Source organism: Peromyscus eremicus, chromosome 14, assembly GCF_949786415.1.
Source record: "Peromyscus eremicus chromosome 14, PerEre_H2_v1, whole genome shotgun sequence".
Classification (NCBI taxonomy): Eukaryota; Metazoa; Chordata; class Mammalia; order Rodentia; family Cricetidae; genus Peromyscus; species Peromyscus eremicus.
In genome coordinates this window covers 74654818-74674381 of record NC_081430.1, presented here as the reverse complement: position 1 = coordinate 74674381, position 19564 = coordinate 74654818, and the positions used below count along the sequence as shown (strand labels likewise).

The 19564-nt window shown below is 44.2% G+C and overlaps 1 protein-coding gene and 1 long non-coding RNA gene across 5 annotated transcripts; both read left to right on the top strand.

Annotated features, from left to right (window-relative positions):
• LOC131923996 (uncharacterized) lies at positions 1-3960 on the top strand. The gene is made up of 2 exons (XM_059279189.1): positions 1-58; positions 3056-3960. Exons 1-2 carry the CDS (start codon positions 1-3, stop codon positions 3847-3849), a joined length of 852 nt encoding a protein of 283 aa, XP_059135172.1. The 3' UTR covers positions 3850-3960.
• A 1735-nt stretch (positions 3961-5695) lies between these two features.
• LOC131924690 (uncharacterized) lies at positions 5696-16196 on the top strand. 4 transcript variants are annotated; one of them, XR_009382998.1, is made up of 8 exons: positions 5696-7115; positions 7503-7576; positions 8310-8501; positions 9871-9980; positions 11796-12587; positions 13399-13521; positions 14678-15136; positions 15676-16196. It is a non-coding gene; the product is annotated as an uncharacterized LOC131924690 (long non-coding RNA). The 4 variants fall into 4 exon arrangements; XR_009382997.1 differs by having other exon boundaries at positions 8846-9980; XR_009382996.1 differs by lacking the exon at positions 9871-9980 and having other exon boundaries at positions 14951-15136.
• Positions 16197-19564: the final 3368 nt, after the last annotated feature.

Below are 19564 nucleotides of genomic sequence, written 5' to 3'. Positions count from 1 at the left end.
ATGTTCATCATCTGCATCAGGTGCATGCAAAACTTCTACAGCTACCCCAGGACGTGTGGTATATGATGAAGGGACTCTGGAACTTTCCATATCTACCCAGGGAAACTTGAGTCCTTTCCTTTTTTCCCAAAGTATTTGGGAACCTTCCCTGTCTGTAGAAGGGACTTTAGATCTCTCTACACATGGACAAGGTACTCTAGAACCTTCTGTTTCTTCCCAGACACCTCTTGAGTCTTTGCAGTCTGCCAAAAGGGTTCAACAAACAGATCAATCTGCTTCAGATTCTTCAAGATCTATGCCTTCTTCAAAAGGGCACATGGTAATTTCTTCATCTGGACGAGGGACTCTAGGACCTACAGCATCTTCTCTGGGGCCTTTGGTAATTTCCTTATCTGTTCAAGTGAGTGCAGGACCTTTGTTATCTTTCCAAGAAGCTGAAGGACCTTGCCTGTCTTCGCATGAAACTCTGAAAGTTTCTACATGTACACATGGTGATACAAGGATATCCAATTCTTCAACAGGGGATTTGGGATCTTCACCATCTACTTCAGTGACTCTAGGATCTTCTCCATCTGCCCAGGGTGTTCTAGGAACATCGACATCTGCCCAAGGGGCTATGAAACTTTCACCAGCTAGCCAGGGGAATAAAGAACCTTTGCCATATGCCCAAGGCCATCTGAGACTCAAGTCTCCTTCTCTGGAAACTCAGGGACCTTCCCAATTTTCCCAGGGGAAAGAGTCTCTAGGACATTCATCATTTGCTCAAGGGTCTCCAGAAACCTCCACATCTTCCCCCAAAGTGCTAGACCTTTCTTATGATCAAGGGGCTGTAGCACAGTTCCCATCTGTCCCAGGAGGTGGACTTTCTCCCTCTGCCCAAGGGATATTGCAAAGTTTGCTATCTTCCCACAATAGTCTAGAAACATCACCTTCTGTCCAGAGAACTGTAGATGCTTCATTAGATGTGCAAGGTACTCTAGCACTTCAGCCTCATTCCCCAGGGTATCTGGTACCTTTCCAACATATTCTAAAGACATCACAAACTTTGCCATCTCCCCAGATGGTTTCTAAATTTCCTGAAGCTTCATCAGGGACACTAGGAACCTTGCCACCTCTCCCAGGTTCTCTGGGACATTCAATATCTGCCCAAGGTGCTGTGTGCCCTTGTGATTCTGACCAACCAATTCAGGGATCATCAAAATATCTCCAGGAAATTCTTCAATTTTCTCCATTTTCTAAAGGTTCAGTAGGACCTACTCCATCTGTACCAGGGACCTTGGAATCTTTATTAGCAGCCCAATTGTGTCCAGAATTGCCTAGCGCTGACCAAGGGTCTCTTGGTCCTTTACCATCTCAGAAAGGATGTGTAGGAGATTCACTATCTGCCCAAGGGACTCTGGGAACTTCCATATCAACACAAGAGTACATAGGACATTCACAACCTGATCAATGGACTCCAAAAACTTACACATCTTCCCAAGAGGATCTTGGCCCTTCTTTAGCCCAAGAGGCTTTAGCATATTCATCTGCTCCAGGAGACTGTGGACTCTCCCAATCTTCAGAAGGTATTCTAAGAACATCATCATCTACTCAAGGTGCTAGAGAAACATCATCATCTATCCAAGGGTCTGTAGAGTCTGCACCATCTGCTCAAAGTGTTCTAGGAATCCAGGCTCCTTTGGAGAGGACTCTGGGTCCTTCACAATTTAAACTAGAGAAATCAGAACCTTTGCCCCCTTACCAAGAGGTTTATAGAAATTTAAAATATATCTCAAGGTCTCTAGAAACTTTGGTATCTGCCCTAGAGGCACTGAAACTTTAAACATCTGCCCAAGGTGCTGTGGACCCTTCAATATCTGACCAAGTGATACTGGCATCACCAACATTTTCCCAGGAAACTCTGGAACATTCTCTATCTGACCAAGGGCCTGTGAAATCTGCCTCATCTCAAACTGGGCCTATAAAACCTTCACTAACAGACCACAGTTTACAGTAAATGTCTTTGGGTGAAAAAAAAAACAAAAACAAAAAAACAAAAAAACAACTCCAGAAGATTCACCACCTCAGAAAACCTATTTAGGAAATGCATTGTCTACAAAAGGGGCTTGGGACAGTCCACATCAGTACAAGAATCTCTTGGACATTCATCATTTGCTCAAGGGTCTCCAGATACTTCCTTGTCATCCCAAGAGGCTTCAGGCACTTGTTTGGATCAAGGGCCTTTACGACAGTCATCATCTGATCCAGGAGATCTTGGACATTCTCAATCTGCCCAGGGGGCACTAGGAACATTGCCATGTACCCAAAGTACTCTAGAAAATAACATCTTCTACCCATGGGATTACAGAAATTTCACCACCTTCCCAAGATTCTCTAGGACTTTTACTTCCTTCTGTGCAGATTCTGAAACCTTCCCCCACTTTCTCCAGAGACAATCAAAATGTTGTCGTCTACCAAAGAGGTTTGTAAAATTTTGGAATCAATGTCAGACACTCTAGAATCTTTTCCATCTGTGCTAGGGGCTCTGAGACTTTTGAAATCTAACCAAGATGCTCTTGGCCCTTCTGTATCTCCTCAAGGAAATCTGGGGCCATCAACATCTCTCCATGATACTCCGGAAAACACCAAACCAGCCAAGGGCCTCTAGAACCTATGCCATCTACCCAAGAAGCTGTGGGATCTTGCTTTTCCACAGAGTTTCCAGGACTGTCCATTTGTGCACCTGGAGACTTCATTCCTATTCTTTCTCATAAAGAATGCCCAAGGCATTCTCCTGTTCAAAAAATATGCCCCAAACATTACAATTGTACCAAAAATGTATCAAGACACGTCCCATTTACTGAAAGGGGTATTAGATATCCCCTTTCAGAACTTCATGGGTTAAGATCTATCCTTTCTGCCAAAGGTAAGCTCACATCTTCAATGTAGGCCTGAAAGGACTCAAGTCCTACCTCTACTCCTCAGAGGAGTGTTCCACTCCCAACATCATCAGAGTTGAGCTTCAGATCTAGTTCCCTTCCTAGAGAAGATCTCAGACATCCTCCCTCTCTATGAGGTGACTCCAAACATTCTAAATCCAAGAAAACAAAATCGAGACATGCTTCTAAAGAAGCAGGCCTCAAATCTGTCTCATCAGAAGATGACGGCTTGAAACTTCATCATTCTCCCAAAAAGGGGGGCAAAGTTTCCATTCCCAACAAAGGGGGTGTAAGGCTTAAGACTGAGCCCAAAGGGAGCCTCACCAATTCTCCTTCTGATAGGGGAGACTGCAGATCCTCACAATCTCAGGAGGAGGGCTGCAGAAGTTCTCCATCTCCCCAAGGCATCCCTGGACATTCCAAATCTACCAAAACCAAATTGGAAAAGGCCCCCTCTGACAAAGCAGATGTTCACGCTTCCTACTCAGAGCATGAGGGCTGTAAACAATTCTTTTTGTCAAAAAGTCAGCTCAGACATTCTTCATCTGCCAAAAGGGACCAGAAACCAAAACCTACTCCCCAAGAGAACATAGAACCTTTCATCTGTACAGAAGGGGGCTTGGGAATTACTCCCTTTCATGAAGAGAATCTCAGACATTCCACCTTTCCCCATGGGACTTCCAGCCATACTACTTCTCCTCCTACCAGGAGAAGACTCAGAGATGCCCTTTGTACTCAAGAAGCCATCAAAACTTCCCCTGCAGCCCAAGAAAGCTTCAACTCATCTCTGGATGGAGACAGTCCCAATGGGAGTGTCATACCCTCCTCATCACCCCAAATCAATGATGTCAGACACTCTATTTCTACCAAGGAGGACTTTAGACAAAACCCTCTTTCTTTCTGTCCTAGAGGTACAGAAACCTTCCACTAGTGCCAGAGAGGGGCTCAGGGCTTTGCATCCTGTCCAATGGGGACTCAACATATATTCACCAGTTCCAAAAGCGAGTGGCACATCATTCTCTGTTGTCCAAGAAGAATTCAGACATACCCTGTCTCAACTAGGGGACCTGAGATCTTCCCTCTCTTACCAAGGGACAGGCACAGTTTTCCAATATGAATATGGGGCCCCTACACGTGACCCTTCTTTCCTAGGAGGCCACAGATATTCATATTCAATCTCATGCAGTCTCCAAAGGATCCCGCTACGAAAAGGGAGCGGGAGTTCTAACCTCTCCCCCCAAGCAGGTATCAGACCTTCTCAACGGGACCAAAGGGGCTTCAGAATTTCTCATGGTCATCCTGTTCAAGGCAGTCTTAGAATGTTTCAATCTGAAAGAGAGAGCCTCAGGCATACCCAATCTAACAAGCTGAGCCTCACATGTGCTCCTTGTGACCAAAGGGAACTCAGAGATGTGCCCTCTAAACAAGAGTGGGTCAGAACTTCAACTTCTGCCCTTGGAAGGCTCCCACATACTCTCTTCTGCCCATGGAGGCTTCAGACCTTACAAGCCTGTCAACTTGAAGTTCTTAAGATGTTCATCTCAAGAGGGGAGCCTGGGCCCTACTCTCTCTTACCATGACATCTTCAGATCTACTTATCCACAAGCTGGACTCATATTTTTCCACTCTGTGCCCCACATGAACAACGGGAGTTTAGAACATTTCCTTGTCATCAAACAGCTGTTAAACCTTTGACTTCCATTCCTGGCTCCCTCAGATGCACATCAAGGCATCAGATAGACCCACCTGACCATAAGCAAGGCAGGTGTTTCCCTTCTGATTAAGAATATGTCACAGTTTCTACCTAGAACATGCTACACAATCTATTACCCGTTGAGAACAGTATGTGTTCCTACTGACTAATGTGGCCCTAGACTGACTTCATCTGACCTAGCGGGGGACAGATCAACTCCCTCTGCCTAAGAGGCTCTGGGTGTTTCTTATTCCAGTCATCTGACTTCATGACCTCTGTGAAAAAAATAAAAGGACCTGATTCCTAGAGCTTAAGAGTATCCAGCAGCACCCTAAACCCAGGATATATGCCTTTATCTTGGTCAACAGAAATAAAGAAGCCCATGCCCTTCATGTTCAGAAGTAGGTAGCTGAATTGGTCAGGAGACCTAGCTGGGAACTGTCTCCTAGCATGTTGGAGATTGATCACACTGCTGCCTGCCCTGCATGTCATGGATGTTCTAGATTCCCATGAAGATTGGATAAGGAAATGTTCAGGCCTTCTCTAATCCCCAAATTGACTCTTGATGTGCCCCTGTTCCCCATCAAACTCTTTGACCTTTCTGCTTTCCCCAACATGAGACTTTCTGCCTCCAAAGAATGGTGCCCTCAAAATTCCCTGTTTGTCTGTGGGTGCCTCAAATATTCTCACTCTGTCCAAGGGTTCTCCAAATTGTGTTTCTGACAAAGGGGCCTCAGACTTATTCCTTCAGAATCAGAAGGCAATTAGTGAATGACTGAGGCCCCCTGGCCCTTAAAGGAAAGGTGTGACAATGTCCCCTGAACACTGGGGAATGGCTGAAGCTTTTGTTGTTGAGGGGGTAGATCCAACCCCCCCACCCCCCAGTTACTGGTAAATGTTGTGAGTTACCTTGTTTCTAGACAGATAAGATTGAGGCCACCTGGGCCATTGGGGAATATCTGAGCTCCCCTGGTTCTGAAGGACAGATCAGAAGATCCCTTGGTCCATACAGCAGTTTGTGGTTCTGAAGTGGTAGGTCTGAAGCCTGCTTGAGAATTAGTGGAGTGCATTTAGCTTCCTGGTTCATACTTTCCCCAATGTCTGAAGTGGAGTTCAAATTGTTTCAGGGGCTCATGGTGTGCTCAGGCACATCTCCTCTGAATCAGGACCAAATGCACTCCACCAGTTCTCAAGCAGGCTTCACAGCTACCACTGCAGAACCACAGGTCTTCCAAACTGCTGTCTGGACCAAGGGGACTTCTGATCTGTCCTTCAGAACCAGGGGAGCTCAGACCCTCCCCAATGGCCCAGGTAGCCCCAGTCTTATCTGTCTAGAAACAAGGTAACTCACAACTTTCCCCAGTAACTCAGGGGATTTTGGGTTTACCTCGTCAACATCAAAAGCTTCAGCCATTCCCCAGTGTTCAGGGGACATTGACACATCTTTCCTTTGAGAAGCAGAGGACATCAGACATTTACTAATTGACAAGAGACATTGACACACCTTTCCTTTGAGAACCAGAGGACCTCAGACAATCATTAATTGACAAATGGGCCTCATACTTACCACTTCAGAACAAGGGTGTCAAACACATTCTCAATGACTGAAGGGGACCTTAGATATATAACTTGAGAAGCAAGTGGCCACAGACCTCTTTAGTGTCCCAAGAGGGACACAAATACAACCCCTATAAAATCAATGTGCCATAGAATTTATGCAAAGTCACAATGGGGCTTCAGAATTATCCTTCCAGAACCAGGAGGATTCATACCTCCAGATAATAACTCCATCGAGTATTAGATATGCCCCCGGAGAAGAAACTATCTCACTAATTCAGGAGACTTACTTCTCACTGGAACATCTTCTGAAGAGGGCCATAGACTTATTTCCTCCAACCATAGAAGTCCCTGACTTTCAAGATATGCAAAAGCAGGGCTGCTGTAACACACCCTCTTTGAACAAGAAAACTTTAGACTTTGTCTGTCTGTACTGGAGGGGTCTGAGACATGCCCCTTCGATGAAGAAAGTTACAGAGCTGGCCCTGTCTCAAATATTTTCACTGCTGACAGGTACTTGAAACTGAGACCCCATTACCAAGAAAACACAGGAGCTTCTCCTTGTGTTCCTGGCTGACTCTGGTCTACCAGACATCTAAGAGAGACTAGAGCTTCTCTCTCAGACCTGAGTGACTAGGAAATACACTCTTGACCACCAAAGGAACCTCATGGAACGCTAGACTGAAATCACATGACAGAAGAATAAAAACCTCACCCTGGACCCAAGGCCATCTATTTTCAAGCTGCTCACCAGAAAGATGACTGTCTTCCACATCCACACCTGTGCAGCTTATCGTGAGTTTAAGTAGAGAACAGCCCCACCTGTCAGAAGAACCCTCTGGTTGCTGTCAAGCCTCAACAAGTCCTCAGAGATAAGGATTTTTCTAGAGTTCACTGAAGATTTGGAGACTGACTAGGAGTGTCTAGACCCTCCTCCTCTAGAAAAGGTAAGCAGGGATGTTCTCCTCTGCCCAACAAGGTCTGGGATCTGTCTCCTTTCCTAAACCTTATTATTTTTTTGATCTGATAACTTAGGCCTTAAAATCTCCCCTTTGACACCAAGGGCCCTCAGAACTTGCCCCTCTGAGCAAGGGCACATGTGATATTTCACCTCTGACCAAGGAGCATTGGTCACTCTGGTTAGAGCTGACAGAAGAAGACCAAGGAAATCTGGAACCCATGTCACTTCCTTGAGTGAAATTACCTGTCATAGTGTGGAATCATCAGTCCCACCCAGTTCTGGTTGGCTGAACACAATTCTTAGGAGTCAACCACACTGGGGCTCCTACCCAAGCTGCTAATGAATCCTGGTACTGATGCTTGGTCTCTTGCAGATTCAGCTAAAGATATGAACATCCTAACCTGTGGAGAAGAGTTAGAAGGCAAGGCAATGCTGGCACCTTATGAGGTATGGTATTCGTTTTAATTTTTGCTCAGAGTTGTATGGGATTTTCATACTCTGACCACATCTCCCCTGTCACATGGGCCTCAGAAACACCTCTCTCCCCAACGGTACTTACTCTTTCTCCCTTTGATTTAGGAGATCTTCCTCCTGAAACAAAGGAAGACCTACATTTTTCCAGTTTGTCCAAAGGAAGCCTAGGTGTTCATTTTGCGTGAGGGGGCCACACACTTCCTGATATTATGGAGTGGGCCTCAGCAATTCTTCTTAATAAATGGATCCCAAATTTGCCCTTCAGTGCAAGGTAAACTGGAGGCCCAATACTGATGTCATGAAGAACCTCTGACATAATACCTTGTCAAGGAAGTTGGCTACATTTCTACTTTCCTTGAACAAGCGGACTTTAGACACACCATTTCATTTCAAGGGGACCGATACAAACTCATATGATTGAGGGAATACAGACTGGGCCAGTGACATGAAAACTCTCTCAGATGTTCATCTTTTTCTGAAGTACACCTCAAATCAACACTCCCTGACAATGGCTTCCTCAGAGAAACCACTTCTATCCACAGAGACCTCAGCTCTCTTCCTCTAACTGAGGTCTCAGTCTTTCCCTTCTGACCTGGGTGGCCAGGCAATCCCAAATGACCAAAGGGATGTCAGATCACTCTGAATGGATATCCTGGGACATGACTGTAAAAATCTGATCCCCGATCAAACACCTTCTACTTTTAAGATTCTCTACAGAAACAGAGCAGTTCCATCTTTGTTGCCCATGCCTGTGCTGCTGATGAAAGGCTTGTGGAGGATGCAGAGCCAGGGATTACCAACCAACCTATAAGAAAAATGCTCTGAGTGCTGGCAAGCAAGGCTCAGAGTCCAGAACACAAGGGTGTTCTGGAGTATGAGGACGTTTGGACTTGATAAGGTATTGCCCGCACCTTCAATCCAACTCCCAAGGTAACCTGGGAGCTTCATCCTCTGCATGAAGTATTCTAGGACCTTTCTGCTCATTCCTACTAACCCTACCAACACAAACCTTTCTTCTGTTCAAGAATGGGGCCTGACATCTTTCCACATATGGCCAAATGGGTCTCACATTGAACTGATCAGGTACAGGTCTTTGAGAGACTCTTTCTATAAACAAGGGGTACCAGTCCACTTTGGTTTGAGGTCCCATAGGCCAAGTTTAGCAATCGCAGCATAGAAACCCATGGTGTCTGCCTTTAGACCAGTCAGTAGAAATGGAATGACTTCAACATCTCTGCCTAGATCAGGACAGCTGAACACAAACTAGAGGAAACAACCTAGCCAGGGACAGTCCTTCGGGCCCTTGGAAGAAGACATGGGTTGTTGCTGCCTTGTCTCTCCCAGAATGAACACAAACTATGAAGATACAAAACTCTGAATAAGAGTTGGAAGCTCATGATCAATGCTGGGAACTTTCTCCACTTCATACGGTACCTGGGATATGCACCTTCAACAGAAGTGTATATGGCACCTTCACCCTCTGCCCAAAGGAGATTCTGTCTTCATTTTTCAATGGGCCTCAGAGGATTTCTCTCTTACATAGGGCTCAGAGCTTCCACTTTTCCTGTTATTATTATTACTATTATTATTATTACTATATTATTCCTTCTCAGTATGTGGAACAGGATGTCAGAACTCTCCTAAGATTAAGGTTGTTCTAAACCCCATTTTCCCAACGGGGCCTAAAACATTTTTTTTGTGTTACATGGTCCTTATATACATATTCCCATTCCTACCAAGTGGCTCTGAGTCTTTTCTTTTCTCATTAAAGGGGTGTCAGACCCAAAAGTGCATTATACCACTCTGCACAAACAAGATTCAGACATTCCTGATCTTCCCACTAGGTTGTGGGCCAATTATATACCTCTATCCAGCAAGAGGATTTCAAACATCCAGTTTCTGTAAAAGGAGATCTGGGAAATCAAGCTCTATGGAAAGGGCACTCAAAACTGTCCCCCGTATCCGAGGGATGTCTCAGACCTCTACCCTCTGCTCTTTGCAACTTTAGGCCCACCCTTATGTCTAAAGAACCATCGGAGCTCCCCTTCTTTCCATGGTGACGTCACACATACCCCTATTAACTAAGATTGCTGTAGAGCTGACCCCTCTGACAGAGATAGCCATACGAACACATGTGTGACCAATGAGACCTCACAACTTTCTGCTTTTAGATCATAGGCAGCAGATAGAAAGATGAAATCAGCTCTCAAGCCATCTGCCTCAAAATTGGTTATCGAAAATACACTATTCCTATCTTGTATCCACAGATATGTTCAGCTCAACACACCTTGAGGAAACACCAATGCTTGCATAACCACTTACCCTGTTGGAAAACTGTTATGAGATTTGCCTTAGACTCTCAAAGATTTCACACAGGGTTTGTATGTTTGTATTGGGGAAAATAGCTGGAAGCTAGTGAGGCAGAGCCAGGACCTTTTCCCGTTACCCAGAATAGCCTGGGACTTTCCCCTTCTGACCATGGGTGAATTGCATATTCCTATTTTATCAAATATGGCTGGGGGCCCCCTCCCTGAGAACAAAGATGTTCAGGGTTTCTCCTTTTCAGAAGGTGGTCTCATGACTTCTCATTCCTGAGGAGAGGGTCTCAGAACTCCGCTATTCCCACGAGACCTCACACATTCCTTGTTTATTGGCGTCATGAGAACTACCCTGCGTCATACAGAGCCTCCACCCTTCCCCCATTAACAATGTGGTCTTATATGTTACCTACCTGTTTAAGGGGGAATAGGAACCTCTGTTTTTAACCCAAGGAAACTCAGGCATTCCTTTTATTCTCAAGATGGCATTGGACATTCTCTTTTGAATAATATTGCATCATGCCTTGTATTATTATTATTTCACAAATCCTCAAGCATCCCCTTAAGTCTTTGAAGCACCTCCAACATATGCTACTCCAAATAAGAGAGATTTAAACATTTCAGTTTTGATCTTGGTGGCTAGGGAAATGCATTGCTCCACTCTGGTTTGAGGGCCCAGTTCCTAAGTGTATTTTTAGAGACTGGATCCTATGCTCTGCTCTTCAATCCCATCACTAGAAATCAGGTGGCCCCATCATTGCCTCCCAGATATGGACTAAGACAAAGTAAGAGAAGAGGCAACCTAGCCAGGGACAGCCATCCAGGCTCTTTGAAGAAGGCGCTGGTTGCCTCCCAAACTCTCTGAGACTCAACACAAGATTTGGAAATTCTAAAGCAGAGCTGGAAGCTGAAGTGCAGTGATGGGACCTTCCTTCATTGAATAAGGTTGCAGGGACATCCGTCTTCAACAGAACTGTGCATGGCACTTCCCCTCTCCATCCAAGGGTTTTCCAGCTCATACCTTTGCCCAACCAGGGGTCAAAGTTTTCTTTTTCTGACAAGGGGCCCAGCTCTTCCTCTCTTCTCAAGTTACCTCACTCCTTTTACTTAGTTGAAGAGAATGTCAAATCTCCCTCCCAGGACAAAGCCTACTGCAGACCTTCCCCATTTGCCCAAGGTGGTTTCAAGTACTCATTCTGTGGAAAAAACCCTCAAACTTTCAGTTTCTTTGCAAGTGGGCCTAAGTCATTTCCCTCTGACTAAAGAGGGCTCAGACCAAGTATTCCTTACACCACTCCCTCTGTACAAGTGAGAATAAGATCTGCCCACATGCAGCTCAGTGTAGTGCTAAAGAGGGCTATGATTACCTCCTTTCAACCACAAAGACTACAGAGATCCCATTTTTGCCCACAAGTGTCTGGCCACAATGAGGAATGAGACCTCAGAATTGGCTCCCATGGCCAAGGGGGTCTCATTCCTTTACTCTATACTCAATGGAGCTTCAGATCTAGCCTCTGACCTTGGGAGGCCCTAGACAATTCCTTGCCTTCAAAGTGCACCTTACATGTGACCCTTGAACTTGTATTACCTTAGTGTCAATCCCTGTAACCAAGATTGCTAGGCAAACACATTTGTCACCAATGGGACCTCACAAGATTCTAGGTTTAGATCAGATGGCAAAATATAGAAAGCTAAAACTAATAGTCATTCTATCTGCCCAGAAATGGTTGTTAGAAACTGTCTTCTGTAATGTTCCCATCTTTTACTGATGGATAATCACAGATCAATACAACCTCGAGGAAGCATCAAAGTCCAGACAATCACACATCCTTTTGGAAGCGCGTTGTAATTGCTTCTTGTACTCTTCCCAACAGTCAGTGTAATATATGGATAATGGAAGGTGAAAAGAGCAGTTGGAAACACATGATGTAAAACCACACCATTCTCCCACCACCCAAGGTAAGCTAGGCTTTTCCCTTCTGCACAGTGGAGTGACTGGATCCTGCTATTTGGTTAAACATGGCCGAACATTTTCTGTCTAAGAAAGGCAGTTCAGAATGACCTCAGAAGTTTCCCCTCTGAATATGGGCTCCCCAAACTGTCCTTATTCTCAAGGCATCACACATCATGCCATTTTGATGAAGGATTATCAGAACTTTGATTAAAGTGGTTGTCAGGCCTTTCTGCTATTACCATACCCCAGACCTTCCCCCTCCGTCCAAGGACAGACATAAGAATGACTGTCTTTTACTATAGCAATCTCAGAATTTCCATTTTTCCCAAGGGGATCAGGATCAAAGGGTCCTCAGAGCACACCCCATGTGCACGTGGGCCTCCAAATTATCCCTCTAATGGAGGGCCTTAGATCTTCTCCCTCTAACCATGACCACTAGGAAAATACATGTGTAACTCAAGGGACTTCACTTTGTTCTGCTTTGAGTTGACAGAGCCTGAAACTTAGGTCATCTGCCTTCATTCTAGTCACTAAAGTGAAGAGGTCGCATTCTTCATGTACACACCAATATAGCTGGTGATAAGAGGACTTAGAGACTGAGATTGCCAATCATGACTGATAATAATGCTCAGATTGCTGCCAGGCCTGCCACAGTGTGCCTGGAGATGTGAATCTTCTACACTGTGATGGAGTCCTTCCTCCACTGCACAAGGTAGGCTGGGACACTCCCTTCTCTCTACATGGTTGGTGACTTTGCTACTCTCCCTACATCTGCTTTAGTCTTCAGCTCCTAAACACCATCCATTTCTGCCCAGAAGACATCAAATGCACACTCTCTAACCAAGAGGGCCTGATATCTAAGCTGCACAAATGAGGGGGCCAGAGATCATCTCTATATGCCCAAGGCCCTAAGACTTTCCACGTCCAGGCAAAAAGGACCTCAAAATGTGCTCGCTCTGACCAAGGATTCAATCATCCCCTTTGAGAAGAAGGAGGGCTCAGACCTTCCACTTCCACTTAAATATGTCTCACCTCTAACACCTTCTCTGAAAGGGACATCAGAACTATTCCTTTTGTTTCAGTGGCCACCAAATTCTTGCCCTCTTTCCAAGAGCTCTGAAAATGTCTTTCTTTCATATTCTCTCCCTCTGTACATGGGAGCCACAAACACGCCACTTCTACTCATAAAGACTTAGTCTTTCCCCCTCTGTCTAGGGGAGGAAGAAATTTTCTCCCAATCCTCAAGTTGGCCTGAAAATGTCCTCTTTTTCCCAAGGGAGATTCAGGCCCACCACCTCTTGTAAGAGGTCCGTAGATCTTGTTCTATTGACTATGTATGCCCGCTTTATTCCCAACTGTCTAGGATTGCATCCAACTTTCTCCCTGCTATGTACAATCTAAGACATGACCTCTCTGAACAAAGGGGCCTTGGGCTTATCTCTCTGACCAAAGGCTTCTTAGACTGAGGATTTTCCAACCTGCTGGAAAATAATGCAATAATTGTTTCCTGACCTTCCACATAGCCCGCAAAAGATATGGATACCCGACCTTCCACATGACCCACAAAAGATATGGATATTCTAAATACTGAAAAAAAAAGGTTGGAAGCTGACCAGGCAGTTCCAGGCATTCCTCTGCTCCACAAGGTATTCACTTTATGCTCAATGTAAAATACTCTTTCCTATTTCATTGAATACAGCCAGAGATTTTACCCCTCTGACAAACAGGTATAGACCTTCATTGCACAAAATGTCTCAGAAATTCCCCTTATGACCAGGGTGCATCAACATTTTCCCTTATTCCCATGAAGTCTGCCACATTGCTTCTTTGATAAAGGGCATAATAGTACTTCTATTTCTGTCCAAAGTGCCAAGGTCCTTCCCCTCTCTTACATATGGAGATTTAGACATTCACATCAATAAAAAGTGCCTCAGACCTGCCTGTGTGATCAAGGAAAGCCCACATATTCACCATCTGCCCAGTGGATTTCATATCTACAACTTCTAATTTGGGTGGCCTGGAAAGTACTGTTCTGACCAAAGTGATCTCAGAGCACTCTGGACTGAGGTCCCAGAACACAAGACCAGCAAGATGATAGTAACCCAAACACTGTCTTCCTTCTGGTCCCTTAGACAGAGAAGTCCTGCCCTACATGCTGAGGAATGTATGGATGGACATATACTAGACAAAGACACCAAATCAGAGACTACTGCCATGCAGCCTCTTAGAAGACTTCTAAGAGTGCTGATATGGACATTCAGAAGATGTGTAATCTAGTTTGTGATTTCAAGTTTGGTGCCGATGAAGGAGTGAGTGACTGGAACTTCTTATAATTCTCAAAGTATCATTCAACCTTCAGCTTCTGCCCAATAGGGCAGCAGACATATGACCAAGAGAGGTTGAGACCATTCCATTCAGTTCTGGGTATTCCTATCTCATCCTTCTACATTAAAGGGTCTTGGCTCTTTCACCTGCTCCCAAAGTGATAGCAGAAATTCCTCTTCTGCCCACTGGGAAATTGGATATGCCTCACCTACCCAAAGAAGTCTAAGAGTATCCTCTCTTTCTGAAGTGGCTTTTAGACTCTCCTCTCTCCCCAAGTATACCCCAAATATTTGTCTTCTGACCAAATGGTTCTCAGACCTGCCTGTTCTAATATAGAGCTACAGTCCACCAATATCCAAAGGGTTCTCAGACCTGAATACGCCCTGTGGGAGTGGACTTACTGGGTCTATGTAATAGGGCCACAGATCATTCCATTATAACCAAAGGCATTTCAATCTACTGTCTCTCTTTTACCAGGGGGCCTCGGATCTTCTCTTTCTGCCCAAGTTGTCTTCAAATATACCCTTCTGCCCAAGGAGGGCCTCACGTGGTTCTCTTCTGATTCAGGGGCCTCGGACATTCCCCACGCAAACATGGGGTCCTAGAACATTTTTTTCTTTCCCAATGAATTCTCCAGACCAACTAGTCTTAAAGTATCAGAGCCCAAGAGTAGCAAGTACAGTCTAGAACCAAAGCCCACTGCCTTAAGGCAGAAAACAATATAATGTGGCCTTCATCATTCATACCTAGACCTGGGCAGCCGAACATACTCTTGAGAAGGAGAACTAGCTTGAGACTATCGCGCAGACTTTTGGACAAAATCTCAGACTGCTGCCTGCCCTGCCACATGTTCACTACGGTGGACAGATGTTTGAGTCTCCAAAGAAGAGCTGGAAGCTGATAAGGCAGTACCTGGAATGTGCTCCACTGTTTGAGGTGAGCTGGGACCTTGATCTCATGTCAAGAAGTGGGTATGCACATTTCCACCTCTACCCAGACCAACATACTATTCTAGCTCTATAAAAAGACCTCAGATTTCTACTCTCTCTCCAAGAGGCCCTCAAACATCTCCTCTCTGACTCTGGGGGCCTTGGATTTTCCCCAGGGTTCTTTGAGTTCTCATTTCTTCCCCATGCCTCTTGGCAAGCTTCAGACCTCTCACCTCTGACCCATTGATCCCTAGTTGTACATCTCTGTTTAGTGTTGGGGGACATTCAAGGTCTCCCGTTGACCAAGGTTGTCTCACACATACTAATGGAGTATCCAACTCCACCTCTGGCCAACAGAACTTCAGACCTTCCTCTCCCATTATGTAAGATGTCTATACTAATATCCAAATGGCCTCTGGTTTTACCCTCTGACCAAGCAGGTGTCCAACATTCCCACTCTTACCAAAGAGACATCTCATTTATATAATGTGGACAAAGAGGCCTTGGGGATTCTCAAGCTCATCAATATAACATTCCTCTCCTCAGATTTGAGGTCTCACAGCTCAACACTAGTAAGGAGACCCTGGAACAGTAGTCATCAATCTTCATGGCATTCAACAGAACATCAGAAATGGAGTGGTCCCAACTTTAGTGCCCAGACCTGGATGGCTGAACACCAACCTGTGAGGCTGGAAAAGCCACAGACACCAGCCACACTCTTGGAACAATGTTTAGATTACTGCATATCCTCCTGAAGATGCCACAAATGATATGGTTACTTTGTTGTTGTTGTTTTGATTGCTCTTGTTCTCTTCTTGGTGGTGTTGCTTTCTTTTAACTTTAGAAGAGGGACATCTTGATATTTTCTTGTTAAGTTAATCATCTACTGGCATTAAAATCCAGAAACCAAGTGCTTAAACGCTATCCATGTTCTACTCTATTTGGGACTCACAATGTGTGCATATCTTCCAACCTTTTGTTTCAAAGACATACTGCTATGTAATTCTATTTTACAAATGTAATCATTTTAATCAATATTCACATGAATATATATTTTATGTGCAAAACTGTTTCCTGTGGTGTGTTAAGTTTTTCCACCTAATGACAATTTTAAAAAATAAATTTATTATGTATTTACTTTACATCCCAGCCACAGCCTCCCCTCCCAGTCTTCCCCACCCCACTCTGTTCCCACCCCCCACCCCCAATCTATTCTTCCTCTGTTTCTGTTCAGGAAAGGCCAGGTCTCCTATGGATATCAACAAAACATGGCATACCAAGTTGCAGTAAAACTAAACACCTCCCCATGCACCAAGGCTGGGCAAGATGACCCAGAATGAGGAGTTGGGTTCCAAAAGCCTGTGAAAGTGTTGGAGATAGCCCCTGTTCCCATAGTCAAGAGTCCCACAATAGGACCAAGCTACACAACTGTAACACATATGCAGAAAATTTCTTTTGATGTCAACTGAAAGATCCTTTTCTTATTGATGTGTCTTAAAAAGATGGATCTTAGAGCAGAGGGTGTATGACTTAATATCTTCAGCAGCACAAATACTTTCAGGATCCTTGCTGTCTAGTTGATTATAAGTACCAATTAGAAGTACACAGTAATAATTGAAGCAATAACAAAATATAAGGAAGAGTGTTGGGGAATATTATTTTAAGGTGTGTTACTTTTGTGTATGTTGCATTTGTTTAACTCTGTGAAGCTGTGTTACTCTGCCTGTCCAAAACACCTGATGGTCTAATAAAGAACTGAACGGCCAATAGAAAGGCAGGAGAAAGGATAGGTGGGGCTGACAGACAGAGAGGGTAAATAGAGGGAGAAATTTAGGAGAATAGAAAAAGAAGCAGCCAGAGAAGGGGAGGACTCCAGGGGCCAGCCACTCAGCTACACTGCAAGCCATGGAGTAAGAGTAAGATTTACAGAAGTAAGAGAATGGGAGAAACCCAGAGGCAAAAGGTAGATGGATAGTTTAAATTAAGAAAAGGTGGTGAGAAACAAGCCAAGCTAAGGTTGGGCATTCATAATTAAGAATAAGCCTCTGTGTGTGATTTATTTGGGAGCTGGGTGGTTCTCAAAAGAGCAAAAACAAACAACAACAGAAGAGTTTCCAGGTATAAGTACCTGAAAATAGCCAGAAACAAAGAAAATCCCAGCTACTAAACAAGTCTATATCAAATGGACATTGAACAAGAAGTTCAGTGTTTTGTATATGTTTTTGTAGTTTGAATGTCCAATTTTTATATCTTTTTTAGTTAAACAGTTCTTTTTTAAATCTATTTTTATTAATTAGTTAATTTTTTCCAGCCTGATCAGTTTCCCCTCCTTCCCTCCTCTCCGTCCAGGCACTCACCCCAACCTTCCCTCGTCCCCCCATCCACTCCTCCTTTCTCTTCAGAAAAGGGCAGGCCTCCCAAATTGGGGTACAAAACTATGCTCAGTGTGGGTATGAGAAGTAAGGACACCATGATTTAGTGTTTATCATAACATCTATCTGTCTCTCTGTCTGCCATCTATCATGTATGTATGTATGTATGTGTGTGTATATATTAATGTATGTTTCTGTCTCTCCGTCATCTATCATGTATGCATGTATGTATGTATGTACATGGACGTTATATGTATGCTTCTATCTATCTATCCATTCATCCATCTATCATCTATCTGTCTATATATCTATCTATCTATCTATCATCTATCTAGTATGTTGGTGCAGTGTGCATCTATGTATGTATGTATGCTGTATGTATGTATGTGTGTATGTATCTATCTATCTATCTATCTATCTATCTATCTATCTAGTGTGTTGGTGCAGTGTGCATGTGTCATGACATACATATAGAAGTGAGAAGTACATGTTGTGATGTCTTGTCTTTCTTCTACCATGTGCATCTTGGGGTTCTAACACAGTTTATCTGGAACAGCTGCAATTACCACTGAGCCAAATCACCAATCCTAATGCTGTGTTTAAAAGGTTACTTAAAGGATATTTAAACTCTGTTTTGTTTGTTTGTTTGTTTGTTTGTTTGTTTGTTTGTTTGTTTTTTATGGTTTTTCGAGACAGGGTTTCCCTGTGTAGCTTTGCACCTTTCCTGGAACTCACTTGGTAGCCCAAGCTGGCCTCGAACTCACAGAGATCTGCCTGGCTCTGCCTCCCAAGTGATGAGATTAAAGGCGTGCACCACCACCGCCCGGCACATTTAAACTCTTATTGTCAAGTGTTCATGATATCAACACTATTGCCCCAGTTATTCATTGAATGGAATGCTTAAATTCATATGTAAGAATTTGATCCAAAATGCTGTTGCATGGGAGTAGGGCCTAATTGGAAGGAGAGGGTTATGAAGACTCACTTTCAGGAGTGAATTATTACTGTCATCAATGGAGTGGGTTCTGTTGCAGTAAGGTTCCCCTCTGGATTTCTCTCTTACTCTTTTGCCTTTCTCATTTCTGCAACAGCCTTTTCCAGGATACTGGCTTCTAGTTCTGGTTCTGAATATTTTTATGAAGTTTCTTTCCAGATAGTTTTGCAGCTGTAAACAATACATACTGGCCACTCTCACCCTCCACTCCTTAAGACACCCCATCCACCCAGCCTCCCCATGATCTTATAACACATTCATGACTATCATTGTTTTGTGACTCACTGAAATTAACCGGGGCTTTCTGTGTGACCATGGGTTTATAGATATCTGTCAGAGCCTGGTGGGCTCAGCATTGGGCACACAACTGAAGACAGTGGTTTCTCTTCAGAATCCATCAAAATCCAGTACTACAGAGGTAAAATATGGGGTGCCAGGAGCCACTCTGCCATGCTTAAGTTATTATTGGTGTTTCTTCTCTATGATCCCAGTGCAGTCAATAGAGTTGCAAGTAATTCAATAGTTGTATTGAGACTAGAAAATGATTTGTTCATAGCAATTCTTCTGGCTTTTACATGCTTCTGGCCCCTCCTCCCATAATGTTCCCTGAGATTAGAAGGGAGTTGTAAATTCCTTATTCAGAAATAAGCCCAATAGCTTAGCTTTTACTCTACAACTTGGGCAGCATTTTCTGATTAAGAAAGCCTTTCTGATTAATATCAGCCCTTTCTGGTGAAAGCTGGGAGCAGCTTTCCTCTCTAGGTACAAGCATGGGTATGTACAAGACAATTTGCTTTAGGGTGGAACAGGCTTAAGCCTTCATGGGGGCTGGATGAGCTTTTGGGCACTGAGACCATGCAGAACAATGGTGACATAGAAACACTGAGCAGAACCAGAGGAGAGAGGGTTGGCAGGTGGAGCTCTTGGTGGGGTGGAAAACTCCTAGCTGGTAGAAAGAACAAGTCTGGCCAGGGTCTCAGAAGGGATGGACAGAACTCACTTGGACAAAGATACTGTGTGCAGCTATCATGAGGAGGAATCAGAGGTATGATTTGACAGCCAAGGTTTT